The sequence below is a fragment of the Bombus impatiens genome, unplaced genomic scaffold (assembly GCF_000188095.3).
Source record: "Bombus impatiens unplaced genomic scaffold, BIMP_2.2 scf_0217, whole genome shotgun sequence".
Classification (NCBI taxonomy): Eukaryota; Metazoa; Arthropoda; class Insecta; order Hymenoptera; family Apidae; genus Bombus; species Bombus impatiens.
Window position 1 is genome coordinate 2831727 of NT_176636.1, and position 23561 is coordinate 2855287.

The 23561-nt window shown below is 37.0% G+C and overlaps 1 protein-coding gene and 1 long non-coding RNA gene across 6 annotated transcripts in view; both read left to right on the plus strand.

The window, feature by feature from the left end:
• LOC100741781 overlaps positions 1-23561 on the plus strand; it is a 91852-nt gene that overhangs the window by 37220 nt on the left and 31071 nt on the right. For all 5 annotated transcript variants that reach the window (XM_033319850.1, XM_033319849.1, XM_033319852.1 and 2 more), the window contains one exon: positions 4447-4513. In XM_033319850.1, coding sequence (XP_033175741.1) covers positions 4447-4513 — 67 coding nt within the window. The remainder of the gene's footprint in view (positions 1-4446; positions 4514-23561) is intronic.
• On the plus strand, positions 15738-17301 carry LOC112212554. Its single transcript, XR_002946378.2, has 2 exons — positions 15738-16984; positions 17090-17301. It is a non-coding gene; the product is annotated as an uncharacterized LOC112212554 (long non-coding RNA).

Sequence of the window (23561 nt, forward strand, 5' to 3'; positions counted from 1 at the left end):
CGAGGAAAATATTCTTTCAGATTTTATTACAAGATGAATTATTTTAAATAAAACATTATTGGATTTGTAGCGGCACATGAGTTAGAGGACAATTCGAATCATGTTGTTGTTTTGCCTCGGAGTATCAAGATTTCCGACTTCCCCCCGACCAGTATAAATAAACGGACGCGATCGCAAGCAATAGAGTACACACTGAGTATCTGATAGTATCATCGAGTATCTCCGAGTATCACGAGCGATCTACCGAGTTACGTGACGTATTTGTACTTTGTATTAACGACTCAGCGATTAATGGCTGTACATTAATTTATTATTTTAAATATATTCGACGATTTCGACTACGAGCAATCTCGCCCTTTAAACCTCACGTACCAGCCATCCTCTACACACGAACCTCCACAGATTATTATCATAAATAAAATAATTGTTTTTACAAAGCCTGAAGAAATACGACTCTGTTTTGTCAATGTGCGACTATTCGGAGAAGCTGTTCAGTTGAAGGTTTTTCTGAAATTGTGCGTAAGGTTATGGTGTGTTGGTTGAGCGTAATGTTGAAAGCTGGTGATGAGGTATGTGGCCGATGTTGTGTGGCTAATGTTGACGCGATTTCACGCTCAATTTGTCAAGAGAATAGAATTTTTTCGATTAATTCCCGAGGCATCCTCGGGATATATATATAAAAAAGCAGCCTCTTAGCTACCTGAATTACAATGCAGCGGTCAATTAGGGAAAAGGTCTTAAGGGCAACGAACCTTAGCGATAGCGGAGAAGTGTGACGGTGGCCAGTTCATAAGGAGGCCAGGATCTCAATTGCGAGACGTAATGTAATACAAGTCTCAATGTTCTCTTTCTTTTTCTTTTTTGCTCTTCCTAAAAGTAAAAAGTAAAATTCACAGGCAAGAAATATGAATTCTGTTGAAATGGAATGTAATGAAATTGGTAGATTGGAAAGAGTGACGAGAAAGGGAAACATCAAAATCGTGTCACTATATTTCATATTTTTGGAAATCTGGTCAAAACTATCCAAGTACTCGCGTTCCTAAAGTTTATCCCCAACCTTTCTCTACACTCTGCATATGTACACTGTTATTTTTTCAACGAAGAACGCAACGCTATTGTTTTTATTAATATACACGGTCGTTGTGTACACGTGTACACGTTATATACAGGTATTTATTTTTTCGAGTGAACATTCGGTCAACGAAATTTTTTAACACGTTTCTAAAACGTATCTATTGACATTTCCTTGGTACATATTAAAAAATCACTCAATTGTTATCGATAACATTTTTCCCTTACGTAACCCTCGTTAAACTCGAGTATTTATCATTTTTTGGCTGTTTTTCAAGCCTACAGAATTCCATCGAAATGGAAGCCGGCTCGTTCACGATTTTTCTTTACCAGTTCGATCTTACGTACGATAACGAGCAGATTCGCGACGATTGGATTCGTTCCAAGATCGGTTTCCAAGAATCGCCATAACCTGATTCGCCTTCTATGCCCTGTAAGAAACTTTTGAGTTTACGATACCTCTGCTTTCCATCGACGGAGCGGAAAGCCAAACTTTTCAACTTTTAGCAATAAATCGTGTTTTACCTCGACGACATTCGAAATAACTGGAAATGCTCTACGAATCGAAAAGATGATACGCAGGCGAGAATTAGATTAAATCTCACACGATTTTTGCTTAAAACAAGCAACGATTAAGCTTAAACAAAAATGTGATTTGCATCGGCTAATTTTCTTCAATTGTTCAATTTTTATCTTCTTCTTTTTTGTAGGCAATATTTAATATTCTAGATTAAATGCAAGAGTTTATTTTGAATTTAGGTTAATCTTATAATCACTGTAAATTTTATTTCGTGTTATCTTTTCTTTGAATTACGCGTAACTTTTTCCCTTTTCATTGAATATTTCCACGGTGAAGAACATTTTGTGCGTGACATAGTTTACGCTTGCACAGCATAATTAAAGGGATATGAGACTTTTTCAACCGACAAAAGAAGAAGTTTTGTCGCAGTGACGAGTACATTTTGCGTTAATTCTCTCATCCCTGACAGGACGTATGTGTCGCGTACAGTTTCCAGGAAATGTTTTTACTTGTACTTTTTCTTAGTTTCGCCGTAATTAACTTTACTCTCATTTTTTCTTTAATTTTAATAACCACCCATTCTGTTTAATGAACTTTGCGCTGTTTACATTTTTATCTTTTAAATTTTACATCATTTTATATCAATTCCATATTTAAAATGAAGAAACATAACATAGTCGTAAGAAGACTATTTTTTAATTAATAGAAACATTAAAAAAATTCTAATTTACATACGTTTCGTATATTTGTCCATATTATATGCGCTTTGCTTTAATTTTTATATACTTTCCTATTTGTAACATTTCCACAAAAATGTATGCAAATTAATTCGTTAATACCTTGCTGAAGAAAAATATTGCACCGTGTAGCATCGCCAAGTTAATTTGCAGTGGAAATAAATTGGCCGGATGTGATGTTTAACTCTTCGTGGAAGGGTTAAAGCATCAAAAATGAAGGGTTGCAGTTTAATCAGAGTTCAGAGTTTGGAGCGCGGACAGTGGACATCGTGCATCGCAAATATGTTCAAAGTGAACAGCCAACTTTATAATTAGTAAATGTCTTTCGAGATAAGCGATCGATGAAAGGAATAAAAGTTGAATAAGCGAGCATGGGGATGAGGGAATGAGAGGGCTGATGTGTAACAACGAAGCACAATTAACACGGATATTTCAGTTTTTCGAATCGAACGCTTTCAACGTCGATGTCCGCCTCGATTTTCATCCTATTTTCGATAGCACCGATAACAAACAAGCAATTATCCTACGTTGAAAGAGCCGATCAGGAAATATCTGAACCGTAGCGTTATTTTAAAAAATTCATCACCGCAAACAAGTAGCTTTCTTTTATCTTTCAATTCCGATAGGAAGGTTTATTGAATACTAACATTTATTTATTTATTATATAAAGTAAGGATTAACACCGGTGCTAATTTTATATAGCTATATACCAGAGTACATTTAATTCGATCTCATAGCAACAAATTCATCTTTTTTAACGCTAGAACTACCACACCAGTCAAATTGACTGGTTTTACAACTTTATTTTAAAATTCCTACTTCATGTTATATTTTTTTTTCCCACAAGGGTGTAATGACTTTCGCAACGATAACTAAAACAACAACAATATAATGAATTTTATTTTGCTTTTTATGTATTTAAACTGAAAATAATTTTGTATCAAGGCTACTTATACCAATACCAATCAAAATGACTGGTACTTGACCAAATGTAAAAGTGTCCTGCAATCTGTTTATCGAACCCCGGTTAACCAGTTTCCTCGTTTTGTACAACTTCGCACACGTTTTTCAAATTTTTACTGCGTATCATTCGATACGACGATATCAGTTATCAGGAAAATTCCACTAGAAATACCACAGCAGTTAAAATGACCGGTTCTACAATTTTACATAACATGGAATTTCTTCTGTGAGAAAGTAATAAATCAATAAATACAAGAATATTCTATTATTACGTATTTTTTAAAGACCAGTCATTTTGACTGGCCTTGGTAGAAATAGCTTCGTGTTAACGATCGGTAGTTTTAGTGTTAAACAAATAGGTACCTCGTACAGGTATATACAGTGTGTACGAAATTTTAACGACCAAACTTCTCTCGTTTAGAATTCATTCATCGGAGAATAATTTTTAGTGGGATATTTATCACAGATAATTACGGTGCGATGTTAATTTCGTGGCAATTTCTGAGTCAGTAGAATGTTGAAACTTGGAGCAACTGAATTTTGGAAATTCGCTGAATTTGGATATCTTCGAAATTTCATTCGGCTGTGTCTCGAAATCCCTTCAAGCCGCTGACACGTCTGCACGTCTAACTTTCGCATATCTTGGAGACTTTGACAGGAACTTTGAAGTTTTGCAAAGTTGAAAAGTCCGCGTGTTAATTCAGAAGCTGAGAACTCGTTAAGGCTGAGCCGCTCGATTATCGAAACTTCACTCCATAACGAAAGCTAATTCGAACCCATTTTAGAATTTTAGCTTCTTTTCGAAATTGTTTCGGACAACTTGTTTGTTCCAATTTATGCTTGAAATTCTTGTAGAAAATTGGATGAAAAGCAAAGAGGTAAAATATTGTAGTCATACAGTTCCAATCGACTTTTCTCATTAGGATGTTACAAATTAAAAATAGATATCTTTTTACAATTTCAATTGCCTCATTTTCATTCGAGTATCGTAATTAAAAATACAAATAGCAAAATGAAAATAGATAAATAAGTAAGGACAAAAACAGAGTATTACAAATACTATAATTTTTCAGTTCCAATTAATTTTCCTTTGATAGAATATTATGAATAGAAATGCGGATATAGTGTTAAAAAATATTGTATTTTTTTTTGCAGCGTACAATATATGGGGCGACGTTCCTGCGCGAAAATGTCGACCACCGAAGATCGGCGACATCCCAAAGTGAGTACTCTGGTTTTTTCCAAAAAAAAAAATCCCAAAAAACTCCATCTCTCGTTTTTTAAACTAAACATAAGAAGAAAAACGCAGATTTTCAATTATAAAAATGAATTCTCAGTGTAACTAGCATTTACAAATTCTCATTCCAACTAATATTTCGAATAAAAATTCGCGATACAAATAGCAATACGGTAATCGCTATTTTAAGCAAATATTCTCTTTCAACGAGAAAACACAGAACTGAAATTGAAATTGCGCGTCGATTTCCGAATCCTTTGGGCGTACAAACTGTCGATTCGTCTACAAATCGTTTAAAGATCGGATCGAAGTCCGATAAATTCGGAAAACCAGTTCTACGTTACCTGGATATCTGATTTCTCTCCTACACCTACACCGACGATTTATTTTTCGCTCAACGAGAATTATCGACGTTGATCCCAGAAAAAGCATGCAGTCTTCGCGTATCACGATATGTCACTGGAAATCAAGATCGCAACTCGGCTTTTAGCTTTTGAAAAGCGTTGAGCGTATTACTTGAATGATTATTAAAACGTACATCTTTTACTACAATTATTATCACGATATTGATAGTTATTTTTCTGTAATACACGCGTTTGGAGATTTCATTTTCTCTATTAACTTTTATTTAAATTTAAAATCAAAAGAAGCTTAAAATTTCTATTGGGTTGGCAACTAAGCGATTGCTGATTTTGTCAATACCATCTAATGACAAAATCCGCGATCGCCTAGTTGCCAAGCCAATAGTTCGTTTAGATTTTGAACGTTATTAACACTTTGACTGCCACGCCGAAGTCACATGTTTCGCTCAGAACGCCACGGGAGTATTTTTATTATTCAAAGCATACAATGGAAAAATAATAATAAATTGATGATCTAAGACGACATTCTTCCCCAATGGACCGTTTATCTTATTGATGATCACGGGTGACCAACGTGGCGTCTTGCTAACAGTTGATAGCGACGTATTATAACAAGGTTTCGTTTATTTCAACAAACCATTCGCATTCGCTATTTCGTCGTAAGCAAAACGTGCAGAATATATTGTTGAAACGGGTAGAAGATGTTAGTAAACGGTATCTGCTCATTGTATATGAATAGTAAGGTATGTGCACACTTCTAACTTCAATTGTATGATTATAAAGCAGCATTTACGATTATTTTCTGAGGTGTGTTTATAATAATTTTCGTAGATTACCCCTCAAAGATGTGGATGCAAACACAGTGCACAGTTAGATGCAAGATTTGTTCTCATTTTTTTTTATTGATATTCTAATAAAAATGTTTAATTGTTCAATGGGGCACTTTTTATTTCAAAGTGTCTTCTATTTATCGATTATATTCAAAATGCCCTAACTGTCAATTTTCATACAATTTTTACAATCGTAAGAACGTGGTAGACAAAATGTTAATAGGATAAACGAGTTCAACTTTTTATTAGCTCATAATTGCTTCTTTTTCATCAACATGTTTCAACAACATGTTTCCAAACATGTACAACATGTTTCTAAAGATCACTCAATCAAGTTTCACATCAAGTATTAAACAGTTTGTTCTACATCAGATTTATTTATTACGTAGATAAAATATTCCAGCGAAATGAATTTAGTCGGTTTATTCGGTTAATTCGGTTCTATAATATCACGCGTGATATTATCATGCGAATAAGATATTCGACCACGATAAATTTATTCGTGTAATTATCTTAGACAAACGTTTACTGAAAACAATTCGAATAATGTTGAACTCTGGTTCAGGTAAATGCAGTTCTACCGTGTAATCGAATCACAGTCAGCAATCTGCCTTCCATTCACAAATTTCGCTTCCATTAACATTGACCTTCGTGCGGCTGTGGAACGACGACACGAAAAAAGGCGACACTGAGAGTCAAGGAGCCACATAGCCTAATCTACCATAATGCATCTCGACATGCAAATAGATATTTTTAACCTTGTCTCGAAAGCGATCGATAGCCACGAAGGCGGCACGAAACTCGTCTAAATAATTGCTCCACCCCGATGCCACGTCAGCCGCAGAAACGCTTCTGTTCTTTCACGATTGCATCGAAGATTCCGATATTCTTCTCTTCTTATACCGATGGAACGACTTTCTTTTCCCCTTCGTTCGTCGACGATAGGAAGCTCCGTAGGTGACTGCTTTCTTCTACGACTTTCCCTCAACCGAACCTGTCGTACTTTTTTGCCACCCCCGTTGCACGATCAGCGGCGTTTAAACTGGTCGTTTTCGATCCACTACGATTCGTTGTTCGATGGAAAATTCTGAATTATTGCTTGGACGAGTGTAGAAAAATTATTTCAAGTGGATAAAGAGTCTAAATCTGGAATTTTCGATAATTTATTTTGTTATGTTTTCGTTCTTCGTCGAGAATGATTGTTATTAATATATTAGTTTGTCTTTATAGAAACGATGCATCTTTATAGAAACACGAAACCAAAGCTGTCGAACGTTGTGATCTTTATTTTGATAAAACAAAATGAGTCATACGTAATTCGATAAAATAATATAAAACGGAAAATGTGCATCCATTATTTTCTTATGAAACGAAAGAAACTTTTTGGAGGACCTAATACTCGTGGAAATAAAGTCTGGGACAAACGTGTTTATACGCAGACTACAAACGTCTGTGGCAATTTACATTTTGATGGATATCAATCTATCACTGGTTTCCTAGAAGAATCACACAAATTGGTAAAGTCAATTTTTAAGCAAATTTCTGAAAAATGGGGAATTGTTAATAATTCCACCATTTAGCATAAAGTTTTCTTTCTTCCATAATTTAAGCGATAGCCTGTAGGTTTCGAGGGTCTTCGATAAAACTCTAGAATTAATTTCCTCGTATAATTATTTCACCCAATTAATTCGTATAATTTTCTCATACAACAGGCAGAATTTCCTTCGAGTTTTCCATGAAATCAAAGGTAACAGTTGTCCGTGATAAATGTTCAAATACTTTCGCTAGCCAGTGCATTTACCGACTATACATAGCGGAAGCGCAATTTGTAAGAAAACCTGGAAATCGTTATTCAACGACCGTTTCCGGCAGCGACGAGGCATGAAACACGCGGTGAAAGCTGAAGGATCGATAATTCGGCGTCTCGCGATGCATCGCGTAGCTACGGCGAAATCATTTATAAGCATTGCTGCTTCTTGCGAGCGCGCGCCTTCGAACGCTGAATTATGAAATGTTCGACGATACGCGACGCTCTGAATCATCGTTTCGTAAATGCGATGCATCACAGTTCACCAATTCCACGTTCGAACGTTCACGCGGTGAATCCATCGAGAGAAGAAGGGAGTTTTTATTGGAAAATTGTCGGAAGAAGTAAGCCAATTATCACCTCGCAACGATTAAATGTTATCTCGCGTTTCACGCGATTAGAACATTCACGCGATTGGGCAAATTTGTCAAAATTCTACCATCGAGCGACTGCTCGCGATACGAACCGGGTTGCCGTGCGTGGGGCGTGTTTATGGGGTTTGTTTCGTGTATCGATTTCAGGGTGTTGCGGAGAAATCGAAGCTTTAGGCGAAGCTTGGTTGCCTTTAGTATACTACCCATGCTCTTTCGCTTCAGGAATTTTTCTTTCATGTTTCTTCTATTTCTAGTACAATAGTATTACCTGCGGTTTCTTTGGCTTAAGGAATTTTCTTTAGAGCTTCTCGTATTTATAGCGTACGCGTGGCCTTATCGTGGTAGAAATTTCTCTTTCAGTTTTCCTGTATTTTCTTTAATAGGTTAATTCCAGGAATTTATATGCCGTAATCGGAACCTTGGAATAATTTTAATCGAATTAGCGAATACTGTTTCTGATAAGCGTATCGAGCAAGTCTTAAATTGAAAAATTAGTCGAGATCTGACGTTTGAAGGATAAAAATCAAATAGATAAATAAAAATTGAATATTTATATGTTAGATACTAAATAGATAGTGTAAGATACTAAAGACACCAAATAATGGTAACACAGTAGTAACGAGAACAGTTCAACGACAGAGATACTAAAGATAATAAGGATAATACGGAGTGGCAATAAAGTAACGAAATGACGCCAGTAAAGATAACAAAAGCTACGAAAGATAATTCAGCTAATAAAAATGCGTACTATGGACGATAAAATTGTCTTAAAAATCTTTCGAAATTTTTCATCCGTAAATGAGCCAATTTCTCTAGAATAGAACTCGCCATACCTAGTTGCGAATCAGTAAACTGCTCAAGGTCGCTTCTCACCGTCAAATCCAATACGATAAAAGTACAAAGAATCGGGAGTAATTAATTTTGTTCGGTATTATTTTCACCAGAGGAAACGAATAAAAATATTAATGGCGAACGCACAAAGATATTTCTTCGTTTAACCTGCTTTTTATCGCTGTTTTCGCTGCTAGCTAAGCGATTGTATATTCCATTTCTGTCTCAAGGATTTCCTTCTTCCTCGTACGTCCATATAATGTAACCTCGACAGAGATAATAACACGTTGTTACGCGATTGTGCACGGTTATCGAAGTTAGTCTGGTTGCGATGGTTTTAATCAGGAAACGAACAGCAACCGGAAGGGACAAATGAAAGGGAGAAGGAGATACGCGCAGCTTAACCCCGTATACGTTTCGTGTGTCTTTTTCCTTCTTTCCAATTTCCCTTTTTTCCTCTTTTCTCGCGTGGTTTTCCATTACTCCTGACCTTTTTATTTTTGCAGCCATTTACTTCTTTCTATGTGTTTCATTTGTCCCTTGATTGCACCGTTGTAATAGGTTGCAGGAACTTTTTAAGGTTCTCAGTTTATCGTGAGTTGTCAAGCTCGCGCGTATTTCTTAAATTTTCTAGAACTTCCGTTCTGTCGATTCGCAAACTTTCGTTTGTGTCGATGGATTTTGAAACTCCTCTACTTTTATCTTTGCGAGTTCTACGTTCAATTATAAACTATCTGTACTTGACAGTTTCATGGATTTTCCTGGAATCTCCAGCTTCCTTCTGACCCTTTAAATCTCGACAGAATTATTAGATTGACCGAAAACTTTCTTTTTTTTGATACGGTGATAATAGATGAACAATGATCTCTGTTTTATATTATTTTATTGAATTAAGTATGATCTATTTCCTCCTATTTCTATTATTACGTTCTTGCATAGTTCAATAAACTAATATAAAACAAAAAACATCGTGCGTCTGTTATTTCCTTATAAAATGAACGACGACCTAATACAAACGTACCGTTCCACACGATAACTATAGAAACACAACGTACAGCTTCTATCCGATAAAAGGGAAACTTGAAATTCTTCAAGCTGTGCTATTATCGATGCGAAGCAGCGATATATGTCCTAATATATCTATTGTAGACGATTAGTTTATGACTTCCCCAATTAGCCTCTCTGGGAACATAGAGACGACAGTCGAGACCGTCACGAGGCCTGCACTGCGTAAAGCCGAATTTACACTGTTTCAGTTTGCAGGAACACGCCGGATAAACGCTGCTTCCGTTCTCGTTTCATACTCGGACGAAAGCACTGTTTATCCGCCCTGTTCCTGCAAACTGAAACAGTGTAAATTCGGCTTAACGTGAAACGTGTCCATTTCGTCTATCCCGAGGCAAATATACACCCTTAAGTGAATCCTGACTGATTCAGTTGGAATCCACACGTCTCGGCGAATCTTCTGACCTTTCTCTTTATACTTTATATTCATCCTGATAATAAAAGTTATTTGCCCGCGTTATATTGGGTTGTCCGAACAGTTCCTTTCGTCTCATAAGGAAGTAGTAGATGCACGACGTTTGTTGTTTTATGTTATTTTATTGAATTACGTTTGATCCTTTTTATTCTATTACTACAAAATCGATCATACATAAATCTATAAAATAATATAAAATAAAAAACGTTGTGCATCTATTATCACGTTCGTCGTCCAGCGTGATTCGGCTAAGTTTCAAATCATTGTAATTCATTGTAAAGAAAAGATCATTTAGTTCTGAAATGGAGAAAGCGATAAGCTTTCCAGCTAGAATATTCCGAGGTATCTCATGGCAGATATCTCAGAGATCTTTCATTTAGTCGAGAAGCATACTCGCGAGACGTACATCCGTGATTTTTTCATCCTCAAAATGTTCAGTAAACAGCGTGAAGATATATTTGAAATTGAGGAGAGTAGTGACGACGAAGTCTACAACTATCGTTCGAAGTGTTCAAAATCACCTGAAATGTGTTTGGAATGTTTTAACAAATACCATGCGATATAGCATAATGTAATATTTTACGCGGAATATAAATTAATAAAAAGTATGGTATAATGTGTTTTTAATATTTTTATGTTGTATATCCTATATATAATATCCCATATTTAATTAACTCGAACAAGAAGAGTGTCATCCATACTTTGGTGACGGGGTCCTCACGAAAGTATACCCGTCACATAGATAAGGGTGACGTGGCGACGAACGTGTTATTTCATTTATGAAACGAAAGAAACTTTCAGGGCAACCTAATATATCGTAGTCTTTTCTTCCATGCAAGCTCTCATCGTTCTGCTATGTCTCTATTATTTCTATCTTCTTATTTCTAACATCGCCATCCGATACTTTCGCCGGTATATCTATTTAATCATCGTACCATTCCACTGTAAGTATTCTTCTCTCTTTCTGTCAGCTAAAAGGTGCGCTTGGTCGACCCTGCATTGGCTCTCGTGATGCTTCCAGCTCGCTGGACCGCGTTAAAGGGAGCTTTTCACCGACCTGTTCATTCATACGCGAGGTAAATCCTTTTCCAGCCACATTGGATGCATCGTTTCTATCTATCACCATCTCTTTTCCTTGTGTTCACGAGTTGTCACATGCAGCTTGTCGTTCCGTTTGATCGAGACCAATCGATAGGTTAGACTCGTGCGATCAAATTCCCTGTTATCGTATCATGAATTTCTGTAATAGCGACCAAGGGTTTGAAGTTTGAAGCGTAACGTTGCAGGACAGAGGAGAAGTTAATTGGATAATGCATTTTCTGTCAGTCATTTTTGTTACGTACGTAACAATATTTTTCTCCTGGTTAATATCAGGTTACTGTTTGCTATGCAACACCGTCCATAGTTCCATATATTGCGGCAGACTTTTTTAAACGCGATTTCAAATTATGTCAGAAGAATTTTGCATGACAAAGCAGTATTTGTACGTGGCTTCTTCGCGTGTTGATGTAATGTTTCGATATCGTAGCAACCTTCTAAAACGTGATTTCGAATGAAATCTTGAGAATTTTATATGCAAGAACGCTGTTTATATTACGATTGCTGGTTAACGCGACGAGTAACGCGGAAAAGACGTATCTTTGCGTGGCTTTAGTTACTACTGCATTATTACTCTTTATTATTACTCTAATTATATTAATTACATTTGCTAGATTATTGTGTTATTGTTTAATTATAATGAATACATTAACTCATTTTTGATTTTCTTTATACAATACGAAGTTCCTCGATATACTCTTTATTATTACCCTAATTATATTAATTACATTTGCTAGAATATTGTGTTACTGTTTAATTATAATGAATACATTAACTCATTTTTCATAAATTTTTTATTTTCTTTATACAATACGAAGTTCCTCGATATACTCTTTATTATTATCCTAATTATATTAATTTCATTTACTAGAAATTGTGTTACTGTTTAATTACGATGAATACATTAACTCATTTTTCATAAATTTTTGATTTTCTTTATTCAATACGAAGTTCCTCGATATATGACTAAAACTTGTTATTATATTTCAAAGATCAGGTATTTAAGGGAAATAAAGTGATACAAATACGCGCTACTTGCTACAATATCTGCCAACTAATATGCTCGCGCAAATAAGAAGAAACCAACCACTAGATGCCGATACGCAATATTAAAAGCAATAAAAATTACGAGGGATTTATTAAAACGTTGCCGTGTATATGAAGCCATAAAACGCATAAAAGCGTCGATAAATCGGTTGGTTGGCTCGTTGGCCGCGATAAAATGGCCTAAAAGAAATTTAAACACCCTTCACGGCTAGCCACACGTTCGTCTAAGTGAATAATACGACGCTGCCGGATAATTCAGTAAAATTTACGAGCCACCGTAAACTCGAACTCGTGGCCGATCAAGATACGCTGCGAGATCGAGCGGAATACGTGAAATTTCGCGAATTTGCATCTTGCGTGACACTCGTGCGAATTCCACCGCAATTTCCTTCCTTCCTTATGCAAATGAACTCTCATTCAAACCGTGCACCGTGTATCGCGCTCTGAAATCACACCAAACATTAATTTTATAATTCAGCCTTTCATAAATTATCTTTTTCATTTTAATTAAAAACGATCCGATTGCGTAAATTGTTAAGAGAACACGCGTTCCAGACAAAGATCTTATTAAGTATCGTGTTTCTCCTGTTTGCTCTGTCGATTAACGATCAGTAAAGCGTGAAGTAAAAAATTACTAACGACAGATTAGAAAAAGTATCGTAACGTACGCAAGTAATAATTATATTTGGTTACTTAGTTATACAATAGTTATATATGCAAGTATATACAGGTAATTTTATAATAAAAAGATACACGTGAATTCCATCAATTTATATCTTTTTTCCAAGAGTTAATTTTTCTATGCTTCCACTGATTGCCCGACCAATTTAGCAAACAATAGCTATTAATGGCCAACGAACAATGCAAACGAACAAGAGTAACTGAGTGAAATACATAAAATAAATTGCAAAGGTTGCGCGGATGTTGATACAAACTAAAACAATTCCTATTGTTTTTCGAGAATAACCCACAAGCTGCAGGAATAACAATGGCCGATAAAGTTGCATAGACCGTTGGAATAAACGCGTCATGGTCCAGTAAGTTGGTAGATGGACGTTGCTTTGGTGCAATGGCACGTGGCCAGCAGGGTCGAAGTTGTAAATTCTTCTCCTTTTTTTTTTTCACCGACGACGAACCTTTTCCACGATTTACGATCGCGCCACGCGATTCGTTTCTTGGACGTGGCTTTAATTTCCTACGGATCTTCAACGAAGACAACGTCTGACAGTGTAGTGATACGACTACTTCAAAGTACTGGCGGTAAATCGTGAAGCAGATTTACGGTTCCTTTGTAGCTAAAAGCTTTCGAGCAACGTTTCACCTAAAGTTCTCGTTATTCACTTCGTGGGAATCGTAGTTAGCACCGTTTGGATAATTAGAACGTAACCATCGATGTGGATATTTAAGAAAATAAGGCAAATAAGCTGATGTGCTGGTTGCCATTGTGTGTTAAAATTTCCTTTTGTCTTTTCCGGTTAATATAACGCATATTTTTATTTAGAAATATTGCAAAAACTATAGTCGTAAATGAAATAGTATAAGACATAACCCGATTTAATTAAGCTTAAAATATAATTATAAACGATATCATATATCAAGTATAGTTACGAATGTAAATATAATTTAATCCGATTAAATATAACTATAAGATACATACCAGACGAGTTAGAAGGAGCCATAAGAATATGCGATATACTGAAGATTGCAGTGGTTTGTATTTTGTAATTAGCTCGTTTCCCATGTTTGTATAACGTAAATAAGAACTTAAATTCATTGAATAGATATGCCACACCTACACATGCTTCCTACACGCACTGTATTTTTAGAAAATATAATTAATCGCCTTTATGGAATCATTAACATTTTTGCCCAGTATATTACGTTTGTTAAAAACATTAATAATTATTCTATACTATCCTTGTACTTATACGAAATACTTGGAGCATCTGAAAGCTCTAAAAGGAAGCAAAATATCCCTAGACCAGTAAAAGCTTTCGTTCCCTAATCTTCTTAATGTATAACACTTTTTTACCCGTAGAAGAAATATAGCGCGTGTTCCATAGCTTCAAGACTCTATATTTCCCTTAAATCCTCGGTGGACATTTTCCGTAGAAACAAACATTGTTAGGAAATTTTAGATTATCTTCGTTTTCCATCCAAGTTCTATATATTTATATACATATAACAAGAAAAGTCACTTTTCTGCCTAGAGTAAGTAGGTGTTTTTCCAGAGTTTTCCAAAGATGTTGCGTGTTCGAAGGGAATCAGCTTTTGCAAATCCTATATTTTGAATCTGACGTCGGTGGAGCTTATGGCGCGGCTCGTGAATAGCGAGAATGGCAGCTGGATACGGTCGACTTGGCACAAAACCCTGTTTCCTATCGAAGTTCCTACATTTTCACAAAAATCACCGCCAAAGTCACATTTTAAGGAGCATCGGCAATAAAAATACATGTTCCTTTTCACGCGAAAATTTGAAAGAATAGAAGCTAGAAATTCAAAGAGAAAATTCTTCTTCGTTCTTTACACACGATTCAAACTGTCACGTCAATAATAAATTATTCCAGGAAATTGGCTTTAGTTTCATTTCAAACGGCATACCTTTGCCCATGTAACAGAACAGTCAAAGTGTGAAATCGATTTTTCTGCGTTTTAACCTGTCAAATAGCAAATCATTTTCGAGTGGCTTTCTTTCATTCTGGCTGCGGAAACCATGGTTAAATACAGGAAGATTATACGTCGACCTATGATATTCCGAAACATTTCACGATCGAGTCTCGTCCTACAACGGTTCTGGATGGAAAGCCCACGCGTCGTTCTATGTGTTAGCCTCTTTTTACCACAGCATGTCACACACGACTCGTTCAGCTGCAAAAACTATTAACCCCACGCAACAAGAAGCAGAGACGATTGATGAAATCGCATAAAACAAGTTTCAGCATTAAAATGTCAAACAGCCAAGCTAATCGCTCTAGCTAATCCCGCAAGGAAGGGAAATGGTCCGTTCGACCCTGTGCCACCTATTGTCTTCTCATAGACACATTCTACTTACCAAATCTTGGAAAGAAAACGTCACGTTTTAACCATTCATCAGTATCTCCAGGAGAATCTCTAAATCTCCGTGATCCAGCTCTTCTAACGTCGAGACCTTGATCAAAGTTTGTCCCCAACCGGTAGATGGTTCACGGTGGGTTCCACGGCCGTTCTATCTTAGTAAGAAAAAAAAAGAAAAGAAAGAGGGAGCGCAGGTCGATAGGATGACCTTACTTAAGCGCAGAGAAAGATCGTCGACGCTGTATCATCCGCTCTTTCCTTTCCGTTGTTACGTAATCGGCCTCTAGGAGGCTCGGTTGAGACGCGACGATAGCTTCGACGGACGGCAATGATCGAGAAACGAGGTGGTGGGACGAGGCACGCGGCTGCTACGCGAACAGCGTGGTGGCACGTAGTCCACGGAGAAGAACACCACGAGTCTGCCTCCGATGCGACTGCTGGCCGGAAGTGGCCACTGTGGATCCGGTCACTCGACGTCGACGAATATGTGTATCGTGTTTTCACCGGTATCAACCAGACAATCGACGATTTTCTTCGGACGTTGAGCGGTTAGTGGATCGTTTTCTTTGCGAGGAGGACGTTCGGAATTGTTTGAAGTGAATATTGGAGTTTGACAGACGACGAAAAATTTCAGACAGCTGGAGGATTTTATTTCTCTTAAGATACTGAACAGTCGGTGAACGTTTTGCCTTTGTGAAGAGAACGTTTGAAATTGTTTGAGGTGGACGCTGGAATTTGATTATCGACGAGGAATTTCCGGCAGTTCGAGCATTTCCTTGCGTGAGAATCGTTTTTCGAAGGATATTGAACAGTTAGTGGACTCTTGGAAACAGTGTTTGAGTTTGTTCGAAGTGGGTTTTTCAACCAAGTCAAACTTTGGATAATTTGAGAATCTTTCGTCTTAAAATACTGGGGAGTAAGTGGATTCTTTTCGTTGCTAAGAGAGTGTTTGAGTTTGTTTGTACAGTCTGGCATCTGATACAGGATTTTGAATGGTACAAGGATTCTCTTGGATCGGAATCGCATCTTTTAATATATTAACAGTTACTGGATTCTTTCCTTAGAATTAATAAGAAGAATGTTTCACTTTGTTCGATGTGAAGACTAGAATTTAGCGAAAGAGGAGTTTAAACAATTCACTGATTCTCTTGAATAAGTATCTGTTTGTTTAAGACATGGAATAGTGATTCCCTAGGAAGAATGTAAACAATTAGAAGATTCCACAGGAAGAATATAAACAATTAGAGGATTCTCTAGAAGTCTGAGAATGTTTGACTTAGTTTAAGGTGATCACTCGTGGATGTTCAATTTGGAGGTACACGCTTTTACCTTGGAAGAAAGGGGATGGAAATCTTCGAATACTGAAACGTTGCATGGAAAAGTTGTAAAATAGATCTTGAACAATTAGAAGATCGTTTATGTTAATTTGAGGCAGATGCCGGCAGACCTTGAATCTCGAAGAACAAACGAGTAGCGTGATTTAGGCAGAAGAATGAAAAATACACTGTGAAAATTGCAGAAGAACCTGACGAATGTGAAAAACAGGGAAGAACACAGTCGTGGTTATTTTAAGGTATAAATAATCGAAAATTCTTTATAATCTTTTAATCATATAGTTTTTGGAGATAGTTGGATAGAGGATCAGAAATTCAGAAAACCAAATTAATTTCAATTTCAGTGAAATACAATATAACGCATAATCAAGACATTCGCAATCTAAACGACGAGTTAGCACGTCTTTTCCAGTCAACAAGAAAGAAACTGTCGAGAGAAAGCGAGTCTTCCTTCGAAAAGAATTGAGATAAAAATACATAAATATGCAAAGGAAAAAAAATAGTTGATCTGAATGGAATGTTATGGAAATGTCGAAATAAAATGCGACTAATCTGATAAACCTTGAACTTTGTCCAGTAACGCTGGTCAGTTTTCTGTGATCGATGTCTACTCTCGTTTATCACGAAGTCACGGTGTCACAGCGTTTGATTTAAACAAACAAACATCGTGAACTTTGATGTCCGATCTGGATTTGTCTCTCTCTCTCTGTTTTTTTTTTTTTTTTGTTTTTGCCTGATTATAAAGTATGATTTAGAAATAACGAAAGACGAATATTGACGCGCGATCTTTGGCATTTCCTTCTTCTTCTCCGAACTTCTTTGGCCAGGTAAACATCATAATTCCTAGAACACGGAAGAGCTGATATTTGATTTGAATGTTATCGAGTAGGCGTCGATCAGAATTCCATAATTACGATAAATTTCACAGTCCATTGAACCTGAGCGACCAAAAAAGGTCTATTTTCATCGGGTATATCTTTCCTTCGATTTGAAATTTCAATTCACTCGTCGAGATTTCTTAAGGCCCGAAGCCACAAGCGCGTATATTATTCTTTTCCTGTTTATTGTTCCTTTTGAAATTCTTGACGAGTCGAATGCACGATCGATGTTGGCAATAGAAACGTCAGCTTATTTCATAAGCATGACGAATAATATTTACGGTAATCCGAAACGTTGAACGTCAGTTTGAGACCTCAAACGTCATAACAATTTTATCTCGTCGAGTTATCGCGAATTCTGAAAAAAAAGAGAAAAAGAAAAGAAACAGTAAGAAGAGACGAAAGATAGAATCGCTTAAAATATTCGACTGGGTCGGACTGGACGTTAATTTTCGATGATTAAATAAACTCCGCATACGTCACTAAATTGATATCGAAATGTTGTCGGTTTGTTTAGTTTCCCCAGCTGTGTTTAACATATAACGCGAACGTTTACACACGTGTTGCGGATATTCGCAACGAACCGATGCAAATTTCACGTGTAATCGATGGCCGGTACGAATGCGAGAGAAAAACGAACATTGCCGCCTAATGGAACGAAAACGAGATAATGTGGAGGGCAATCGGCACGATACTAACTGACGTGTTCCTACGTGCGAGTAAATCGAAAAATGGGTATTTCCGCGGTATGAAAATTTCGTCGCTGCCAGAGATGTTTTTTTTTTATCGTTGTTTCTGAAACTGTTAATTAAGATCGTTATTCGAAGCTTCGAAGCTGTGGCCAACAATTTCTGCGACTCGTCGCCACAAATTTGTACCTTTGGATTATTATCCATGCACATTGACGTGCAAAATTAAAGGATCGCTAAATTTCCCATGAAAAATCGTCGGTTTCTAAACCGTTACAATTTCGTGAAAAAAAGATAACGGCGTATCTTGGATTATTATAGTCTGTCGGTGGCAAACTTTTCATTTAAATTCCAATAAAACGACGACAGAAAATCGTACATCAAGTTGGACGAAGTCGTTCTAAGGGGGTGGCTTCGATTTTCGAACTCACGTTGATGAAGAATATTCTTCAATGTCCGCGGAGACGTTTGGATTTGTACAACTTTCGACAAGTATTTTCACTTTCCGATCGGCTACACGATGTAGAAAAGCGTCTTTGTGAAAAATGTACCCGAGGATCGTTGTATGATTTTCTTTATCACGAAATTGTGACAGTTTAAATAGTGGATAATATTTCCTTGGAAATTTAGCGATTTCTTAACTTTGCCACCGTGGATTTACTTATACAGTTTATTTCTTGTTCAATTTTCTCGTTTTTGTTTATTCACTGAAAAATGGTTTGTAATTGATGTAATAATTCAAGGTTTTACGGAGTCAGAACGATTTTACATTTTCGTAATTTTAGAATTCTTTCTCCACCCAGTACCGATTTACATCTGAATGTTTTGCAATCTCGGTGTCTCGTGATTTTAAAATATGAAATTTCATACTAGGAAGATTCATAGCTTGCATATTACCTTAAAGAGTATTCAACGTTGTAGGAAGATGGTGACGCGAAATTTCCATTGCCGGAAGGTTGAACGGCCTGAAAGGACGGAAAACATCTTTGCATATAAATCGATGGTATACATACAAATAAGACGAGATAAATTAGCGTCACCAGCCGTGGATCCTTCAGACGCGCTCTCCGACTTTAATTAATGCAGAAAACGAAAACGTGATCGCGAGATAATACGATATCTTCTCGAGGAATTCCTCTCGCGAGCTCGCCGCGTTGACCTAACCTTTTGATTAGACTGTGAAACAGAGTCGTCTGTTGCGACGAATAAACCGTGTTTTTATACGAAAAGTCGACCGATTACAAAGCAAAACGATATTTTAATTCGACGAGATTTAGATGCAACTCGAACGAACGAACAATATTTTCTGCCGACGAAGCAACATTCGACTTTTCACGAGTCTTTGAACAATTTGCAGTCGCGATGAATTTCCTTTTCTTCGAACTTTATCGAAACTTTGCAACAATTTATTTGGATTTTAGAAATATTTTGAAATGCAAGGATATCCTCCGTTTCAATCGTATCATCCGTTTTACATGTTTGTGAAGTATTTACGACAGACGTAAAAATAAATGAAACGAATCTGTTCTACATTTCAGCATTCGAGTGTTATTCTAGGAAACGTTGGTTTAAGTATGGCGTTTTGTATGAAAGAAGACGTTCTTGCGAGGTGAAATTTCATGCATAATACATGGAAATGGTAAGTATCGTGTGCATCGATATCAATCTAATCGGTTCACTGACTGAACGTTATTCAATGCGTTGCATACCGGGCACGATGCCGCTAGGGAAGACAAATGGTGTCACACGTACATACTTAATTGATACGCGTCGGTCTGCCTATGCTAGTTATCGCCATTCCGTGATTTATTACGGCACCAATAAATCCGAGCATAATGCATGTGACAGTCGGCGGGTTAGTGACCAATTAATCTGGAGTTCCAGAATCATCGTATTCCAAAGTTCAAATGGTTTACTCTAGAATTCTGGAGTTCTGCAGTTTCGTAGCTTTATAATTGTCGAGTTTAATATTTTTCTAGTCTCGGGATTTTTCAATCGCAGAAAATTCTCGGACTTTAGAATGTTCAATTATAAAGCTGTAAAACGCTCGAATTTTAGAGTTTAGACGTTTTAGGATTCCTAGAGATCCCGACTTCTGAGATATCGGGACTTGGTTGCTAGAGTTCTCAAAGTCTAGAGCTCTAATATTCCCAAGCGACAATGTTTAGAGTTCTGATGTTGCAACATTGAAGAGTTGCAGGTTTTTAAACTCTTCGCATTCCAAATTTAGAAGATTTCAATGTTCCAAAGTTCCGGCTCTTTACGGTACAGAACGTTGTTATTCGAGTTCTAAAGTGCTGGATTCTGGAATTCGAGAATGTAGGGCTCGAGAATTTTGAAGCTCGAGTTCTAAAGTTCTGAATTTCTTTATTTGATAGAACTTTCGAGTTCGGGAGATCAAAGCACTCTAGAGTGTCAAAGTGCGAATTCCCCAATTCCAAAGTAACTTGTCGAGTTTGACCGTCCAGAGCACTCTATGGTTCTAAAATTCGAGTTCTCGAGTTCCGAATATCATACGTACGTCCGTAAACTTCGAGAATTTTAGAATTCTGTATGATATTATCTACCTCCAGAATTCAAGATTTATGATTCTAAAGTTCCAAAATCTACCAACACTCGTGTTTTCCAACTTGTCGTACTCTCGATCAATAGAATTTCGAGCACACGATTGTCAAAGAAACCAACGAACGACAAATTGACCGCGACGCGATTAATCACCAAAACTAATTAACATCGGCGCCTCTTCGGTAACAATCAGATCGATAATTCATTAGTGCAAGGTAGAGGAGAAATGGCGAGTGCGTCGCGGTTCTATTATGCTTTTTTCACTTCGTGATATTAATCGTTAGGAACTGGATCGATTAACGGTGCTAATTAACGTTCGCATTTATGCACTTCGCTTTCAAATTCAGATAGAAAACGATATAATACTTGGTTCTTTGTCAGACGAAGAAAATCGCCGAGGACAAAAATATCTCTTATACAGAGAGAACGATATTTTGATGGAATTGTTCAACGATGAGTGCGAAGAGAATTGATATGATCATACTGGTGGAAAATTTCACTGGAATATTATACCGAATTTGATGATCCTTGCCGGAACGCTTCTCGTGAAATTGCGGCATAAGTTCATCTTATTTCTCTGTAGATATACAGAAACTTTCACAATGCGAAGTATTTACATAAACGAAAGTGGAATTTAATAATTCTAGAACTCAGAAATTACGTCAGATATCGTACGTACGTCGTACACGTCTCTAAAGGCGTTTCTCAAATCTGTTTCTATTTTCCTTTTTGCCATTATCAGCGATGAAATTGGTTGAATATTCTTCTATATTTCAGCAGAATCGAATTTTCCAATAGAGCTTATCGTCTTTTGGATAATTCTGACGCATATTTTAATGTTAAACGTAATAACAGTAAATCAATTGTATTGTAATATATACACAAAGAAAATGTCTTGTGCGTGTGAAACGAAGATTATTCTAATAACTAATCCGAATAGGTGAATATCAAAAAATAATGCAAGATTATTTTCACGAAACTCAAACGATAAACAGTGTAATACAGAAATAGAAGCTACTTATAGCGCTGAAATAGAACTCAGAAATTGTACGTCTTCGAGTGCGCACGGAATTTCATCCTTGTAGACAGTGGATATACTCTCGAGTGCGTTTGTATGTTGACTCTAAATCTGGATCTCAAGTTGAGCGGTCGATAAGTGCGCGATGATTCGTCTTAATGCGTTTGATCGCTTGTATCGTAACACGGATAAGTGTTCGCTGAGATACAGGCCTGAAACAGATGCACAGAGTTTAATTTTGGAAACAGGAATAAGAACTGCTAAAACCGCGGGAGAAAGTACATTCGTCCATACTCTTTCTACCGATATCGATCATCTCCTTAGTTTTCTTCATGCTGTCGTGTTCTCTCGTTTATTTTCTAACATTAAAAAATATCTTCGACCGGAACAAAATATAAGAAAGATGTTATTGGTGTACACGATCTCTCCCTTCGATCTTAAACATCTTCGAAACGTTACGAATTCTTTTCATAAAATGAGAGCGAGGTCGGAATATTAAAATTGCAGGATCGCGGCAACATCAACGCAAGAATCGCCAAATCTTTATCGAAATTCTATATCATTCCATAGATTCCAGTTGAATTTCACATACATAAATTAGATTTCACAGACCGAGTTTCAGAAATATTCAGCAAGGACGCGTTTGAATAGATCTCCTTCTTTACATTTACTCGTCTGTCTTAGTACCAAGTACTTTTCGTCTGCTAAAATAAGATCGAAGCACAAAGCTTGAAGAATCGTGGCGAGGCTTAAATTTCAGCATAATTCACAGCTGCAAATCTTGGCTTAACCGAATCGCATACAGCATCCCGTATAATCCAATAGAACAACGACAGAAACACTCCATAAACCGTGAAGACAACAAGTCTCAGTGGCCGTCATCCGAGATCTGGCTTCAGCAATCGCAAGTGAAACTCGGCGAATCTCGCTCGGATAAGAAACTGTTAAGGATAAGAAATTCGTTTATTTAGAGAATAGTAGCGCTGCCACTACACAGACCATAGTAAAGAGTAATGTTTATTGCCAAGCAGAGAGAGTTACGGAAGTTGGTTGCAACTGAACGCTCGGAGGGATCCTGCCGTTTAGACGGTCTAAATAGCTGGAACAGCTGCACCACTTCCACCGAGTGGCCGTATATCAAGTTCTTAACAATAGGAGGACAGGAATTCTCCCGGTGCCAGGGATGTCGAATAATGGGTTGGCTGGCCGCGAACTTCCACGTGCGCGCTTTTCCAAGGCTGCCATTGGTAACACTGACTGATGGCAATTAGCTCTTTTACTATCGGAATGGGTCTTAATGCTTAGAGGGGCCGTGTGTTAAGTTTGATCAACTTGCTCTTACAATTTCTTCTCGTCTTCCTGTCCTTCATTTTGCTATAGGTTCGCGTACTGTTTCACAGTGGATCGTGAGAATATATCATATGAAATCTCTGACGAATGTATCACGATGTGTCGTAGCTCCGCGTTCTGAGATTTTGTTAGCACTCTCATGTTTATCGTAACGGTAAAGTTTGGAAAAAGTTCGAGGATGGACGTCAAAGCTGTAAGATTGTAAGTGTGTCTGAATTGTCGATTATCCGTTATACTGATAAGTCTCGATATTCAACGAGATCATCTTTAACAATGTATAGCATAGTAGTTAAGAAAAATATTAACACGACGTTGT